At 40.2% G+C, this 17,093-nt stretch overlaps 2 protein-coding genes, 1 long non-coding RNA gene and 1 pseudogene across 12 annotated transcripts in view; 1 reads left to right on the top strand and 3 right to left on the bottom strand.

Moving 5' to 3' along the window:
* Nucleotides 1-4,649, bottom strand: part of zmynd11 (zinc finger, MYND-type containing 11) — a 40,302-nt gene extending 35,653 nt beyond the window's left edge. The window contains exons 1-4 of one of the 5 annotated variants that reach the window (XM_088345335.1): nt 4,249-4,649; nt 3,563-3,668; nt 1,896-2,023; nt 638-781 (exon numbers count right to left, since the gene is read on the bottom strand). In XM_088345335.1, coding sequence (XP_088201461.1) covers nt 638-768 — 131 coding nt within the window. In that variant the 5' untranslated portion in view covers nt 769-781; nt 1,896-2,023; nt 3,563-3,668; nt 4,249-4,649. Of the gene's footprint in view, nt 1-637; nt 782-1,895; nt 2,024-3,562; nt 3,669-3,749; nt 4,198-4,248 lie in introns of those variants that run through there. The other 4 variants (XM_088345372.1, XM_088345354.1, XM_088345345.1 and 1 more) reach the window with 4 other exon arrangements.
* Nucleotides 3,590-17,093, top strand: part of LOC148376251 (uncharacterized) — a 34,038-nt gene continuing 20,534 nt past the window's right edge. The window contains exons 1-3 of one of the 2 annotated variants that reach the window (XR_015851493.1): nt 3,590-3,698; nt 4,230-4,349; nt 8,674-8,967. This is a non-coding gene — a long non-coding RNA (uncharacterized LOC148376251). Of the gene's footprint in view, nt 3,699-4,036; nt 4,350-8,673; nt 8,968-17,093 lie in introns of those variants that run through there. The other variant, XR_015851492.1, reaches the window with a different exon arrangement.
* The window catches only part of LOC148376250 (disco-interacting protein 2 homolog C-like), a 62,571-nt gene continuing 53,202 nt past the window's right edge, over nt 7,725-17,093 (bottom strand). For all 5 annotated transcript variants that reach the window (XM_088345295.1, XM_088345278.1, XM_088345304.1 and 2 more), the window contains 6 exons: nt 14,931-14,992; nt 14,808-14,865; nt 13,409-13,483; nt 11,872-12,046; nt 11,687-11,810; nt 7,725-8,913 (listed from right to left, as the gene is read on the bottom strand). In XM_088345295.1, coding sequence (XP_088201421.1) covers nt 8,661-8,913; nt 11,687-11,810; nt 11,872-12,046; nt 13,409-13,483; nt 14,808-14,865; nt 14,931-14,992 — 747 coding nt within the window. In that variant the 3' untranslated portion in view covers nt 7,725-8,660. The remainder of the gene's footprint in view (nt 8,914-11,686; nt 11,811-11,871; nt 12,047-13,408; nt 13,484-14,807; nt 14,866-14,930; nt 14,993-17,093) is intronic.
* On the bottom strand, nt 10,971-11,128 carry LOC148376252 (U2 spliceosomal RNA; annotated as a pseudogene).

The raw sequence follows: 17,093 nt of genomic DNA, 5'->3' as shown, positions 1-17,093 counted from the left end.
CTTTTACATGAAAAGCTTCTCAATAGTATCAAGATATTTTTGTATTAATGCTTTTGTGTGAAAGAGCTTTAAGATAGGTAAAATGTCTAGAGAAAATGTTGCCTCTTTTTTCTTTTAAATATTTCTCACAATGTTAAAACCTAGATACTTAACAGATTTCTATTGATTTAAAGAATGATTTTTCTTCTTTAAAGAGGGACAAAATTAAGAAAAATTATATTTAAAATGGGCCCTATTTTCAGCCTATCAGGAAAAAATGTTTTTCTAGGGCAAGTCTGTCATAATTGAAATGCATGTTGCTTTGTCTTAAAATCAAGGGTCACCATTATGGGGCCCGCAGGAACCAGGTACCCCCCTAAGAAGACCTGAGAAGCCTGAGGACTGGATCTGAAAAAAGCTCAGCAGTGATTTGTCATAGCTAACTGGGATGGTGTTATGATGGTTGACTGAGCCTATTTCAACCCTACTTCAGGTAATAACAGAATAAATTGCCATTTTAGAAATTAATATCAAACTGGTAGCTCTTTGTGCTAATCAGTAACAAAATGCAGCTCTCATCTTCAAAAAGGTTAGTGAACCTTGTATTTAATTTATTGGGCATTTGTGCCATCAGTGTATGACATCATGGTATACTTACTTGGAGATGCGATCCATGTTGGCGATTTGCTTCTGGTTGCGGATGACCTCGATGGCGGACCACACATACTGGACCGCCTTGGGGTCGGCCAACCTCTTCTTCTCCACACGGGACAACACTTCTTTATTCATCTTTATTGTGATTCTGCAGAATACATGATATGGATGTTACAACTGACAATGACTTTTTTGATCCTCTTAATTCATTTACGGGTTTGGTGTGTTATACCGATCACGAAATTGCAAATTGTTCCGAGTTATCACAAAAAAACGTCCAAAGATTTGGAACAACGTAACGGTTAGAGATAGATACTTTATTCATCCCCGCAGGGAAATTCACATTTCCAGCAGCATCCCTTCGCTGAGAACAATACAATAATAAAGCAAACGGAATACAATATACAGATACCCAATGTGACGTGCTAATACCCACTGTATCGTGTTGTATAGAGTATTTAAATAGTGCTACATAAAATACACACTGCAATAAAAGTACGGTAATATGCAATGTAGGGGGTGTGGTTTAGTGTGGGCCTTTACTCCGCCGGGTGGAGTTAAAGAGCCTCATGGCATGAGGAAGAAAAGATCTCTTCAGTCTGTCCGTGGTACAGAGCAGTGACAGCAGTCTGTCGCTGAAGCTGCTCTTCTGTCTGGATATAATGCTGTGTAGTGGATGTGATGAATTGTCCATGATTGACCGCAGCTTTTTCAGTGCCCGTCCCTCAGCTACTGTTGTCAGGCTGTCCAGCTCTGTGCCCACAACAGAGCTCGCTTTCCTCGAAATACAGTAGAACCCAGGGATACTGTAGCCCCGCCTTACGTCGTTTGCATATAATGGTGTAAAGTAAGGTGTTCTTTCTGGCCTCTTGTTACTGCAATTTAATACCACTGCACAACATTAACAACAACCTTTTCCCCATGCCTGAAAGCATATCAAAAGCAAACTTTTTGGTGCTCGAGCAAACTTCAATTTGTTTAGCTATTTGTCGTAAGACTTGGAATGATGCTAAAGGAAGAAGCAAAGGGGAGAGAGAACCATGAAAAAAAAGCTTGCAAGTATAAAGAAATATGAAGTGAAACTGAAATGAAATGATCTGCATTTATATGGCGCTTTTCAAGTCAATGAAGACTTCCCAAAGCGCTTTACAATGTGCTTCACATTTACCCATTCACACACGCACTCACACACCAATAGTGGCCGTGCAGCCATGCAAGGCGCCAACCTGCTTATTGGGGGCATTAGGGGTTCAGTGTCTTACCCAAGGACACTTCCACATGAGCCGGGATTCGAACTGCAATCTCTTGATCCCCAGACGAGCGCTCTAACTCCTGAGCTACTGCCGCCCCAATGAAGAAGGCATATGCTTTGTTACCCTCACCATGAAATCTGGCCAAAACAAATTGACGATTAGGACAGCTATAAATTATAATATAACAAATAATAAAACCAGCCCGGTGTCAGTGGCCTTGAGGGTAGGGCGCCCGCTCAGAGACTGGGAGATGGCTGGTTCAAGCCTCGGCCGAGTCATATCTACGACTTACAACATTGGTACTCATTAGGGGTTGGAATTGGGAGGGTTTGGTCACCTAATGACTCCCAACACATCAGTTGGGTTGAGCGAGAGGGGCTGGGAATCCCCTCCTCTGTATCAATCTCCCAGAAATGAGTCAAGAATGTGTTCTTGACTCTAGCCACCTCCCACTAGGGGGATATGGCTCTGGTGTGTGTGTATATATATATAGTGGAACCTTGGTTTTCGAACGCCTCTCAGTTCGAACAAATCGGAGTCCGACCAAAAATTGAGAAATTCTTGCTTCGCTGTTCGGTCAAAAAATCGGAGTTCAAACGCCAGTAATGCGCGAGTGCGTACGCTAGGATGCGATGCTGAGCGGTGTACAGGTGGAGATCGCTCTTTTCGTGACCAACTGTTATCGCGTGCGGACGTGCTTCGTTTTGCTTTAGCTTTTAATATAGGTGTACGAAGTGTTTTAGCCGCTAATTATGCCTCCCAAGAAAGTCAGTGCAAGCAGCAAAGTTTCTACAGGTGAAAAAAGAAAAGTAGTGCGTACAACTATTGCATTTAAGAAAGAAATAATGGCAAAATATGAAAGAGGTGTGCGAGTGTCTGATCTTGCTATTGAATACCCCATTGTCCACCTGCGCCTTCTGCTGACCACCACAAAGGTAAGAAATCCTATTCATAATTCTTTTCTTCATCCTTTTTTTTTATTTTTACACGTTCATGTTAGCGTAATCTTTCATACGGAAGATTACGATAACGCGAACGTACGATTAGCCTGGGTTAGCTTCATGTTTACGTTAAACATTCACGGTGTTGAACGGAGCCCAACATTCAGGGTGTTGGAACGGAGCCCCCTTTCCAATGAACCTCTCACCACTTGTTGTGGAGACCCGGGTGCTAAATGACTTGTAAACGACCTGATTTTTTTTATTTTTACATTCATGTTAGCGTAATTTTTCGTACGGAAGATTACAATAACGGACACGTAAATAACGCAAACGTACGATTAGCCTGGGTTAGCTTCATGTTTACGTTATAAACATTCAAGGTAAACATTCAGGGTGTTGGAACAGATTAAAACAATTTACATTATTTTTATGGGAAAAATGGATTCGGTGATCGAACAAATCGGTTTTCGAACAGGGTTCTGGAACGGATACGCGTTTGCATAACATCTAAAACACTTACTACATATTAATGTGTTGTTTTAATGTTTTATCAGGGGAAATACCCCCTCCCGCTATACGACAATTTCACTATTTGACCCCCCCACCTTAAAGCAGATTCGTGTCATATTTCAGGGGTATACTGTAATTCAATAATAATTGCATCACCAAGAAGGTATGGGGACTACGTGAGTATTCAAAGCAAACTTTATATGAATTGATAAATTGCAAATTTACCTCAAGTGCCAGGCCACTGCTGCAGGAAAAAAAACTGCTTCGGAATTGGCACTCGGTTGCACCGATGCCCATACGCATAATCCGCTTTGTTAGACACCAGTTGACCCTAGAAAATGACACAATATACGTGAATTTGGTGAGTAAAAGACACTTATTCCCTCCAAAGAAAAATGAATAAACAAACTACCGTGGAAAGCAGACATGCACTAGCTAGACTACTGTTAGCAAGCTAGCATGCTACCTGCTAACGTCCAGGTAAAACTTAACAAAAAAATGGCCAACAAGCGTCCGAAGTAACGTTAATCGGGATTTTGTTTAATAAAAACACGTTAAATAAGTCAAATTCGAGATTTTTTGTAAAGACATTGGGACTAATTGTTTTAATCGGCGATGCGGAAATCTGTGACGTTGCTACATGTGGCTAGCAAGCTAGCTTAGAAAAAGATTTAAAAAATAAATACATAAAAAGGGAAAATATAAAGAATGTGCAATTTCTGCTTTCTCCGTTGTTATCATCTCGACTACAATGTGTAAAAACCCGAGACAAGAAAAAAGTTATTTATTTCAAAACAAGAGATTTGTTTTGGGGTATCCGCCCGCCATGTTGACGCGGAGCTCCAAGCTAGCCGCCTGGCAACACCGAACCTGCCGTGTTACCTTCCGTCAGCTTGTCCGACTTGGCTCACCTGCAGACGCGTCGTCGCCCGGAGCGACCCAAGCAAGGCGAGGCGTGTCCAGCCGCACAACACCGGCCACTGCGGAGCGGCGCGCCGCGGCTGCCTGCAAGGTAAACACGGATCGATCGAGCTGCCAGCCCGGCGTCTGTCTGGCAAGCCGCGGGTGGGCGGTTCGAGCCTCGGTGTCGATACTGAGATTCATATTTTGAATACTTGAATGTTGATTTAAATTCAGGATGATCCACCGACAACAACTTGATTAAAAAGACGTCAAAAAAGACGTCTTTATTTAGCTGAAAATGGACGTAAGAAAACATGTTTAAAAAACCGTTAAACATACGTCCAAAACGGCTTAAATACATTAAAAAGACTGTTCTGTGCAGCCGTTTGAGACTCCTTGTGATTAAGGGCTATACAAATAAACATGACTTGACTTGACAAGGCTGCTGACTAAAAGACGTTTACATTTAGTGTAAAATTGACAAATAAAATACGTCAGAAAGACATGAAGGGAGGGATAGAGATGACGACATACTCCAGCATGAACATGTAATAAAGACAGAAAAGTGAAGAACACAATAAGACAAATTTCAGGATAATTGGAAACATTTTTACAAAGTATTATATGTTTGATTTTCGAGAAGGTTTGTTCAAACCTCACTTTGTGTTTGCTGTTAAAAACGTAATATTGGAATATAATATTGTGAATGTGCTTAGTTGCTGTTGAGATTGTCATGATTGTTTTCTGTTTTTAGTGTCAATAAATTTGTTCAAACCAAAAAAAAAAATTACAAAGTATTGCTTGGAGACTGGCCTAAACTGTATGTACATTTTAAGAATAGTGCAATAACATTTAGCAGTAACATCAATCCATTTATCCATTATCTGCACTGCTTATCCCCAGTAGGGTCACTGGGGTGCTGTAGCCCATCTCAGCTGTCTTTGGGCAGTGGGCAGGGGACACCCTGATCTGCTTGCCAGCCAGTTGCAGGGCACACAAGGACAGACAATTCACTCGCTCATTCACACCTAGGGCCAATTAACCTAACTTGCATGTTTTTGGAATGTGGGAGGAAACCGGAGTGCCCGGAGGAAACCCATGCAAGCACGGGGAGAACATACAAACTCCAAACAGGAGGTTCAAGCTCATGACCTCAGAACTGTGCCGCACATGCGCTAACCACTGCGCCCCCGTACTGCCCTTGCAGTATTTTAATTTTACAATAAGTCGATACATAAGGTATGAATTGATTTTTTTTATACATACAATAAGCAATAAATATATTTTTATAGTCTTGTGTGCTTGTTTTTTAGTAATTTCTCCCCAATAAGACATTGTAAAATTGTCAAAAAGACGAAAAAAGTCGTCCAAAAGAGAACAGGCTTACCATCCAAAAGTTGTCTTAATTTTTATAAAAAGTGAAATAGGAAAAGATGTTCAAAAGATGACAAAAACATGTTGAAAATAAGACATTGTTGCGGTGTAAAATGCATTTTATTTAGTTGAAGTGAAATATGAAACGTCAAAAAATTGTTGTATCAAAACGAGGTAGAGAAGAAAAGACATTAAAAAAACAACTAGGTGACTGTACAAATACCTATAGTAAGCTATGAAAATGCATTGAAAGTATGACTGAAAGTCGTGAAAAAATATTCGAAAATACGTTAGAGTTGTCAAAAAGACATACAGACGACGACAGGGATTCCGTTCAAGATACATCTTTATTCAGCTTAAAAGTGAAATATAAAAAGACGGAGAAAGGAAGTCTCTAAAACAACAGAGTTACCTTCCAAAGGACATATTTATCTAGCTGAAAAGTGAAGTACAAAAATACATTGAAAAGATTTCCAAAAGACGACAGGGTTACCTTTCAAAACGTGTCATTTGTAGTTAAAAAATGAAATGTGAAAACATATTAAAAGTTGTATAGGAGATGTCAAAAATTGTGGAAAAATAGTTGAAAAGATACATTGCCTTCCAAATGATGTCAACATTAGCTGATAAGGTAAATATGAAAACACTTTGGAAAGATGTTAAAATTACATTGAAAAGACCCCCGACCTACCGTCCAAAAACGGGCTGGCTACGCCCATGTACATAGGTAAATACGGTTTCATCTCTATCAGAATCTTTATATAATTTTCCTTTGAATTAAAATGGCAATGTATAACTTATATACCTGAATTTCTTCCCAATATAAATGCATCATAAGAGCTTGGTGCTGTACCATTCATTCCAATTCCTCCTCTGCAGTGAAGTGGGCTTTGGGCGTAAAACTCCCGGGCTAGAAAAAAGGGCCCACTTCGGCACAGGAAATGTGAAATATAAAAAGACGTCGAAAATGCGTAGAAAAGGCTTCAGGTTGCCGTCTAAAAGACGTAATTATTACGTTCAAAAGTGAAATATGAGAAGTCGTCAAAATGATGTCAGATTTACTGTCCAAACGAGGTCTTTATTTTGTTGGGAAGTGAAAAATGAATAGTTGATAGTCATAAAGAAATTGTCAAAAATAAAATATGAAGGAAGAAACATGACAAGATGACAGCATTGCTGTCATTTGGCTTAAAATTGAAATATGAAATTATATTGAAAATTTGACAATTAGATGTTGAAAAGATATCAAAAAACATGAAAAAGACGACAGGGTTGCCATCCAAAAGGTGTCTTTATTTAGTCAAAATAAAAAAGTTAATATGAAAACACGTCATTAAAGAATAACTGAATGTGTACGTCAATTTCAAGAAAAAATTGAATTTCTATTGTTATTGATAACAACGTAGTCTACATTGTTTACAAGATTAGACCTGGATCTTCAGGATAAACATTTCATAAAATACAAGACAAAAGAATACTGATTTCTCCCTGCTCGCAGCAATAATCAAGCAAGGATAATGGATCACGGCCTCATGAGTACTGTTTATATTAGGCGAAAAGAATGGGGGGGAAAAGAGCCGCCAAGCATAACACATAAGCACAAAATTTGCTCTCTCGGCCCCCACTCTCAGCAATTGTCAACCGAGGATAATGGATTGCGACCTAAACAGTGCAGTCCATTTTAGGAGGGCCACAATGGCACACTTCAGACTTCACTTCAAGACACCCCACCAAAAAAGTGCTCTGCCTTTCACTGCTTGCAGCAATGGTCGACCGGGGCGAGCAGATTGCGGCTACAACTGTGCATTTCATTTTAAGCAAGCCAGAATGGCACAACTCTCGACAAAAGTGCCCTCTGCTGGTCCTCACTTGCAGTTGTATGTGATTAAGGATAATAGTTCACGGATGCATGAGTGCAGTTCATTCTAGCAGGGAACAATGGCAAAAAAGGAGCCGCCAGGCCCCAAAAAAGTATACTCTGCCGGTCATTACCTGTAACATTATGCAATTGGGGATAATGGATCATGGAATATTTTTCAACCCGCGATGCATGAGGCCAATACGCGTGAAGTAGAAGTATATTTTGAAAAATAAAAACATCACACAGATATTCACAAAAAAGGTGAATCATTTATTCAATTTTCCTTTCCTTTGCCCACAAAAATAATATTAGCACCAAAGTCAGAAAATTGCAACCGTTCCATGATTTTACCGATGAATTATTTCATTTGTGCTGAACCAGGACAACGTGAAAAAAAATGTGGTCATTCATTTTCCTCAAAATCTTTTTTTCAAATATAAACATGAAAATTGTGAAAGGCCTCTTGTTGTCTAATTTTTCTTCACAAAATAAATTAAATCACTTTTTTTGTACATAATTACACGTGGGTGCAGCTCGATGAATATGCAAACAGGGCAAGAGTACGTTAGGGGACAGTGTGTAATATTTAGCGCCTCCTAGTGGTAAAACGAAATCTAATAAAAAAACAGTGCAGTTTGGTTACTTTGAGGCTTCGTAGTTTGTATTCTTCCTTGTGCTTTTGAACATTCTTTTTCATTTGTATGACACTATATAGCGACATCTAGTGGTGAAATAATTTGCACTCTCTTTTAAAAAGTAAACCGCACGTTATTAACAAAATGCATATCAAATGTATGCAGTGTACATCCATACGACGATCCCTAAATTCTACTGGTCGAAAAAATTAAAAAAAACTAAGGAAATGAGAAGTAAAACAAAACAAAAAAGCAAGCAATTGTAGTAGCAGGATGGCTTATTATTTCAAATCGATAGTGATTTTTTTTTTCTCTTTACGAAAAGGAGGCCCTAAGTATTTCACAGTCTCATCAAGAAAAATCAAATCAACAAAAAAGGGGCAGTTTTAGTTTTCTGAATGTTTTTCTGTAATCGACAACGATGAAAAAAAGTCCTTCCTTTAAACATTGTAAATAGTTCCTTTGCGTATTTCGAATGAAAAAACTGTACATTGCATAAAGTCTTTCTACATGTTGTACGCCACGTAGACGTCATTTGAAATGTTCCTTCTTACATGTTGTAGGCCACGTAAACGGGGTCAAGCTGATCTGCAAGGAATCCGTCTCTTAGATGCATTCTCTGCTTTTGCCCTCGCGAGTTGACGGGCACGGAGCCCACATCGGCCACCACGACCACGCCCACGATAAGGTAGTGCTCCTCCAGAACCGCATTGGTCACCAGAGGAACCAGGTCCAGAGCTTCCTGCTCCGAAGCCGCAAGCTCCACCACTGCCACTAGCAGGTTGCTCCATGTAAAGACAGCGCTAGCACACACAAAAACACAAAGAAGTCTTAGGACCGCCCTCCACTCATTTGAGGTTTGCCAGCCATATTTCTTGATTTAATCATAAAGATGTTATTGTTGAACAGGGGTCGGGGAACCTATTCAGCCCAAAGGGCCATAATTGCAGAATATTTTGATTTCTTTATGGAAATGTTACTTGCAGTTTTCAAAAAATATTAACCAATTGGCAATCAGGACCTTTATTAAGAATGAATAGGCAATTCATCTTGATGTACACAGTAAAGTGAAAAACATCCTACGGTTGGGTCACCATATCCCAGGGATCTACTGTATCTATATAAAAACATATTTTATTATAATTCATTAAATTAAATTATATTAGATAAGGTAAAATTATATGGTTTTAAATAATTCTATATTCAATTGCATTAAAATGTATAGTATTGTATAGCATAGTTCATGAATTGTTGTGTCAAAGAAGTACTTGTGGTATTGGCACTTTGTTACTGTTAATAGAGTATAGTCTCAAATCAAGAACCTTCAGCTGGTACAAAATGCTGCAGCAAGGCTTTTAACGAAGACAAGAAAGTTTGATCACATTAGCCCGATTTTAGCTAACCTGCATTGGTTCCCTGTTAGCTTAAGATGTGATTTTAAGGTTCTGTTGGTATTATACAAAATCATGCATGGACTTGCTCCCTTATATCTTTCAGATTTAATTTCCCCCTATGTTCCGGTCTGGAGCCTTCGCTCTGAAAATATAGTGGAACCTCTGTTTTCGAACGCCTCTCAGTTCGAACAAATCGGAGTTCGACCAAAAATTTCGAGAAATTCTCGCTTCGCTGTTCGGTCAAAAATTCATAGTTCGAACGCCAGTAATGCCTGAGTACGTACGCTAGAGTGCCATACGGGTGTAGATCGCCCCCACCCCTCGTGACCAACTGTTATCACGTGCGCACTTGTATCATTTTGCTTTCGCTTTTAATATCTGTGAACGGAGTGTTTTAGCCCCTAACTTTGCCTCCGAAGAAGGTCGGTGCAAGCAGGACAGGTGAAAAAAGAAAAATCGTTCGTACAACTATTGCCTTTAAGAAAGACATAATAGCTAAATATGAAAGAGGTGTGCGAGTTTCTGATCTTGCTAGGGAATACAGCATGTGCCTTCTGCTGACCACCACAAAGGTAAGAAATCCTATTCATAATTCTTTTCTTTATCTTTTTTTTTTTACACGTTCGTGTTAGCGTAATTTTTTTGTACGGAAGATTACGATAACGCGAACGTACGATTAGCCTGGGTTAGCTTTATGATTCGAGGTAAACATTCAGGGTGTTGGAACTGAGCCCAAAATTCAGGGTGTTGGAACGGAGCCCCCTTTCGAATGAAGCGCTAAATGACTTGTAAACGACCTGATTTTTTTATTTTTACACGTTCATGTTAGCGTTATCTTTCGTACGGAAGATTACGATAATGCGAAAGTACGATTAGCCTGGGTTAGCTTTTATGTTTACGTTAAACATGCATGGTAAACAGGGTGTTGGAACGGATTAAAACAATTTACATTATTTTTAATGGGAAAAATGATTTCGGCGATTGAACAAATCGGTTCTCGAACATGGTTCTGGAACAGATTATGGTCGAGAACCGAGGTTCCACTGTACTGGTCTACTAGTGATCCCAAGAGCCAAGAAGAGATCCGCAGGTTCGAGAGTGTTCTCCATTCGGGCTGTGGACTGCTCTTCCCCCCTGAGATTCGATCTGCAACCTCAGTGGAACTGTTTAAATCTAGGCTTAGAACACCCTTACATTCTATAGTACATGAATAACCCATATTTTATGTTGACAATATCTGTTTATTTTTTGTTATTGCAACATCCATTGCAGCCTGGTCATCCTGAAAAGGGGATTACCTTATGTGCGGCCCCTTCTCAAAGTTTAAGGGTTATTGTTCTATATTCTTTATTCATTATCCGTTATCGGTCAGTTCATAATACGCTACAAAGCCTAGGAGCCGGGACTCTTACTCTCAGCCAAAAGGCCAAGCTAAGGTCCTAGCCCTAAAGCCTTGCTGCGAACATTGCGAATGCACCGTTCCCGGAGGTACTGCAATACCGGGCCAATGCGTGGAGTGGACAGAGCAAGCTCTTATTCCATCTCCGGATTGCAAAAATCGAGCATAAAGTACTCAGTTCAAGATTTATTCGAAAGTCGATTCATCTAGATTCTCAGAATCGGTTTATGATTATTAGATCTTGATTAAATCCTCAATGTATTTGTGGATCCAAATATTATGTGTGTAAATATTTTGGAGAAAAATCTCTCTTGATAAGGGTGTTGGGTAAAAATGACAGTAATATGTAGCTTAGATTTTCAGTTCCAGGAAGTTCTTCCCTTTAAAAGTTACCACTGGAAAACATTACCTTAATTTTTCGCGCAGCTCATAATAAATGTACATAACTAAAATGTAATCCTTCCTGTGTTACACATTTCATAGAGCCCCGTTTAGGTGTAGCATGCACCTGTCATTTTGGGTGCAACCTTTAGGGGGTGTTGACGCTTCATAAGACAATGCCATATAAACAAATGAGAGCTGCCAATGATTATGAGGTGGAAAAAAATGCAATTGAAAAGTCACTAGGGAGCAGTGTTGGTGTCATATTTAAGCAGACTTGTTGAGAAACATTGCAACAATTTCAAGTGTTTACAAGAACTTCTCCAAACTTCAAGCACTTTTCAATCCTTGAAAACACAAGGATTTCAAGCATTCGTACGAAGCCTGGATGCGACCACTGACCACTGCGTGATGCTCTTGTGCGTCCTGACAACCGAAGTCTCGATGTCGATGGGATGGTAGCGCATCCCTCTTAACTCCATGGCCTCCTCCAGGGCGCCCACTACGTACAATGCGTCATGGCGCTCTGCAACCGAAAGTTACCTGAGAATGTTTTTCTTTTTTCCCCGGACTTGACGTCGTCCTACCTCCATTAGCGTCTGTCAATTGCGTCCGGCGCAGGAATCCCAGGTAGCCGGTCCGAGACCACTCGCTTTGCGTGTCCCCAAAACTCAACCTGGAAGCGAAATCCTGCGAGGGAACCGCTTCCTCCCCGTAAACGCTCACGCAGCCGCTCGAGTTGTGCCCGCTCTGGACCCAGATCTCAAAAATACCACAAAAGAAAAAACTGGATCTTTCATTGAGAATTGTGAAAGCGGGCGAAATAAATAAGGAGTGAGAAACTATTTGGAGTGGCGGGCCGCATTGGGTTCCAAGATTTGTCCAATGGGCCAATCCCATTGTTCTCATTTATGAAAAAATACATGTTATATTTCTTTATTTTTGTTTTTAAATTGAATAGTTTCATCAAATTGGTTTTAAAAACACTTACAGGTGAAGCAAAATTATTTATTAGTTCCCTGTTTCAAGCAGCTTATTTGAAATGTAATATAGTTTTTCCTTGCCCTCATGTAGGTTTTAGATCAGGAGATGGTGTCATAATAATCTGTGGTCTGTGCAGCCCTTTGAGACTCTTTGTGATTAAGGGCATCACAAATAAACATGACTTGACTTGACTGGTAGAAGTACTGCTGTTGTATTTGTTTTAGTATTTTTGTAGTATTCCTGCAGTCGGATTCTTGTAGTATTTCTGTAATATTTTTGTAGAATAATGTAGTTTAATTTTCTGAGTATTTCTATGTAGTATTTTATAGTAGAAGTTAGGTAGTATATCCAGAGTACTTTTGTAAAAATTCTGTAACAGTATTTTGTATTATAGTAATACTGTAGTGGTATTTTTGCAGTATCTGTTGTGCTTTTGTTATATTTCCATCATTGAATGTTTGTAGTATTTCTTTGGTGTTTTTGTAATATTAGTGTAGTTGTATTTTTGTATAATTGTCATCGTAGTATTTTTGTGGTATTTATGTAGTATTTTCAGAGTAGAATTTTTGCAGTATATCTATACTATTCTTGTAGTATTTCTGTCATAATATTTCTCTAGTAGTATTTTTCTATGATATTATTACTGTCGGGGTATTTTGAAGTATTTTCATAAATATATGTTTGTACTATTTCTTGCGTAATATTTTTGGAGTAGTATTTTTTTTACTATAGCATTACTAGGTAGTTTTTTTCATAGTATTTTTTTGTTATAAAAGCAAAATATATAGTAGGTCGCTGTTTTTAAGCACTAAATTTGATATTTAGTTATGTAGTAATTCCGTAGTGTTTTTGTAGCAGTTCTTGAATCGTAATTTTGTTGTAGACACACAAAGAGACAAAGGGGACAAAGTTGGCGCCAACATTTTTTTTATCAGTAGTACTTTATTATTAAATTTTGGTTTGGCGGGTTATTTTAATGTTTCTATCTGGGATACCAGGGGTTCGGAGCGCTAAAGCTAGTTACCTAGTTAGGTATTTATGCCCCTGAAATACAGCAATTTCCCGACCTCAGAATAGATGTGTATGCCGAAAGTTCACAGTATAAAAAAAAGAAAATGAGGGCGGGTCTATAGCAGTTACCTCCCCCAGGTGAGTCTCTCCCATTGGTCCTTTGGTCTCAGGGTTCGCGATGATAACACGGACGCCGGGAAGGATCTGAATGAGTCAGGAAGCACATGTCTTATTGGCACAATTGCATATAATTCCCTGTTTATCTTGACACATTACGCAATTTGAATAAGCAGCCATGTTTGGCTGTCCTTTTACTGCAACGGACGCACAAATTTGCCAAGTTAGCTTGTCCCAAGGGTACTTTTGTCATTTAATGCGGTGCAACTTTAAGCTCACAGCTGAGCCCAAATTCCGTCATTCACACATATTCCACTTTTTCAACTATTTCCTTCTCTAGCCGCTCATCTTAGTCACTTGCATCCTGGTCATCCCTGTGCAGCCCCTTCTCAAGGTTTCTTCATTTCCTAATGCTGATGTTTTTGAGTTTTTCTCTGCCCTCAAGGAGGTTTTAGATCAGGGGATGGTGTAATAGTAGACTGTAATCTTTGAGACTACTTGTGATTAAGGGCTATGCAAATTAACATGACTTGACGTGACTATTGTCAGTTGCTTCTGCTTCATCCTACAGTGTCACTCACATTCCACAGCTGGTCATGCAAGCAAACGCTGCCTGCTATTTCTAGCTGCTCAGTGTAAATAAAGCTTGGTGGCACTCGTCATCTTTGACTTGTTTTCCACTGTTTCCTTCTCTAGACACTCATGTTAGCAACTTGGCTGCAGGCTATGGTTTGATGCAAGCCATTGTTGATAGCAGCTGCTCTTGTCACTCCCCCTCAACAGCTGTTCATGCAAGCAAATGTTGCAGAGTTCTGTGGTTCAGAGATCTGGCACCTTTTTACCACTGTTTTCTTCTCTAGCCATCAGTGTTAGCAGCTTGGCTGCAGGCTATGCTTGCCACAAGTCGCCATCCTTGTTGGCTGCTCCTTTTAAAGTTGCTCATGCAAGCAAACATTACAGAGTTCCGTGATTAAGTCATCTTTGAAATTAACTACTGTTTCCTTCTCTAGCTACTCATGTCACCGAGTTCTGTGACCCAGAGTCCCCACGTTTGACATATTTTGCTTTGCTTTTGCAATCTTTTTCTGCCCTTTTTGTAGCTTCTTTCAATAGGCGTAGCTTCTCTTAATAGTTCGGCACTTACAGCAGCTCTGGCCAACTCTAGCCATCGTCTCTTTCCAGCTGCTGCGGGTTTATCCAACTCGCTCAGTGTTTTGTTGTTGCTGACAGGAATTGTGTAGTGTTACTTCTTTGAATGCTCCATTCTAAGCTACAATAACCTCCGGTGGTAATTTCATAACACACTGTCATTTCAACCCGAAAAAATAAGGTCTACACAAATTAAGACCACGAAATTGGTCTTACAGGGACAACTGGTCCCTATATGATAACCCAAAAATTAAAAACTGACCTTTCCCGACTCCATGAGGGGCAAACTGTGAGGCGATCCCTTCTCCACAAGTCTCACCCTGAAACAGCAGACATGGTTTTTGACAGGCGTGATGCTAGCGAACTAGCTAGTGCAGTTGAGCACCTGTCATGCCGCAAGGCCCTCATGTCCACGAAGACGGTGGTCGGGTCCGGACTGGATGTTCCCTGAGGGAAGTCGGTTTGTTGACACAAATTCCCACTCCACACATCCAAACCAATAGCGAATGGGATTAAAGCAATACATGTTTAAATGTTCTGGGAATTCTTCAATGAGTGTTTTTTTAACATGCATCTATTAATTGGCTTTTTTGATTAAATTACTCAATTTCGGAAGTTGTTGAATTTGCCAAGATGATGAGCGACCATGCTGTGTTTAATATTCGTTAAGGTTTTTATGAACGTAATGTTTTGTATCGACCGATATGGGTTTTTCAGGGCAGATCCCAAATATTATTAGTATTGAAAGGAGGCCGATATTTGAAGCCGATAGTCATTTGCTGTAAAAACTTAAAACTTGGCATATCCATCCATTATCTGGACCGCTTATCCTCTGTAGGGCCCGGGGGTGCTGGAGCCCATCTCAGCTATTTTCGGGCAGTGGGTAGGGGACACCCTGAACAGGTTGCCAGCCAGTCGTAGGGCACACAGAGACAGACAACTCACTCGCTCATTCACACCTAGGGACAATTTTGACCGCAAGCACGGGGAGAACATGCAAACTCCACACAGGAGGTTCGATCTCATGACCTCAGAACTGTGCCGCACATGCGCTAACCACTGTGCTGCCTGCTCTCGTAAACCGTTTACTTCAAATAGATTAGAACAACAACATAAGAAACATGACTAATCTTTCAATTAAACCAAAAACTCACAGTACAGTAAATAAAACAATGCTTAGCAGCAACTCATGTAAAGATACACAAATTATTTTTTTACAATAAATGAATAAATAAAAATGTCAAAAGACTCTACACAATTTAACTCAACCTAATTCAAAAAGTACAAAAAGCGATGGAAATTTTAACAAAGCTCGCAAATTTAAAAGTGTGGGCAGTGTTTTAGAACCAGATGGACAAACTACTGTTATAAGAGCTAATTAATCAGTCTCCAATAGGGCTGCACAATTTTGGAAACAAACCCAATTGCACATTTTTAGACTAGTATTGCAATTTCGATGAGTTTAAATAATGCTATAATTGTTAGGGGTGCTTTGGTTGGATACACCCATGGGTAAAAGTTCACTGTAGAATAAAAGATGACACCATAGGTAATGCACCATTTGACGCCAGTGCCCACCAGAGGGCTCTAAGGGACTAGTTACCAGTAGCCTAGATGGTAGTGTGCCCGCTTTGAGACTGGGAGGTCGCTGGTTCGCGCCTCGGCCGAGACATACCTAATTGGTATAATGGCGGCGCCCTCTGTTGGCTGCGGCTGCATCGACTCGCTACAACGGGTCAGGTGTATCGACATTTCGTTCTGTGTACATTGTTACAAAGAATGACAATACAAAGGAAATTATTATTATTATTATTATAAGGCGCACCTCATTACACTGCTGCATTTGAGGACAGCATGGATATATACCCAGCCTCAGATCATGTGATGATTTGCCCATCCGCACTGCTCTTTAAAACCCTTGACGCCTCCTCTATGTTTGGTAAGACTTCATTTTTGGATTGTGTTTTTGTTACCCTTTATTCAATCCCCAACAAAACTGTCAAACACAACAATAATGTTTTGTTTACGCTTCCAGGAGCTAATGGAAGGAACAAGGGGGTTGTGGTCGCTGACTTGGAGGCAGATGCTAGGTGAAGCTATGATGAAGGCAGTCCTGCTGTGCGAAAAACCCAACTAACATTCTCTTGCAACTTTCGATAAGCAAAGAGAAACTTTGCAATGAGGATGATTCACTGGAGACCCATTTAGAGAATGGGACTGTCCTGAGGCAAACGCTGTAGGCTGGTGCAGCTGAGCCCCCTGCAGTTGATACAGATCCCCTGCTGCCAGTGCCTGAGATTCTTGTGATTTTATCAATGTCATGTTCTGTTTAGAGCAGCACGGCAGCGCAGTGGTTAGCGCGCGTGCGGCACAGTTCTGAGGTCTGTGTGAAGTTTGCGTGTTCTTCCCGTGCTTGCGTGGGTTTCCACCCACATTCCAAAAACATGCATGTCAGGTTAATCGGCCGGTTCAAATTGTCCCCATGAGCGAGTGAGTCGTCTCTCTCTGTGTGCCCTGCGACAGTCTGACAACTAGTTAAGGGTGTCCC

This window comes from Urocampus carinirostris, chromosome 1 (genome assembly GCF_059441175.1).
Source record: "Urocampus carinirostris isolate Australia breed hairy pipefish chromosome 1, RoL_Ucar_1.0, whole genome shotgun sequence".
In the NCBI taxonomy this organism is placed as follows: Eukaryota; Metazoa; Chordata; class Actinopteri; order Syngnathiformes; family Syngnathidae; genus Urocampus; species Urocampus carinirostris.
Note: the sequence above shows the minus strand (reverse complement) of the source record. Positions and strands in the feature narration are given on the sequence as shown.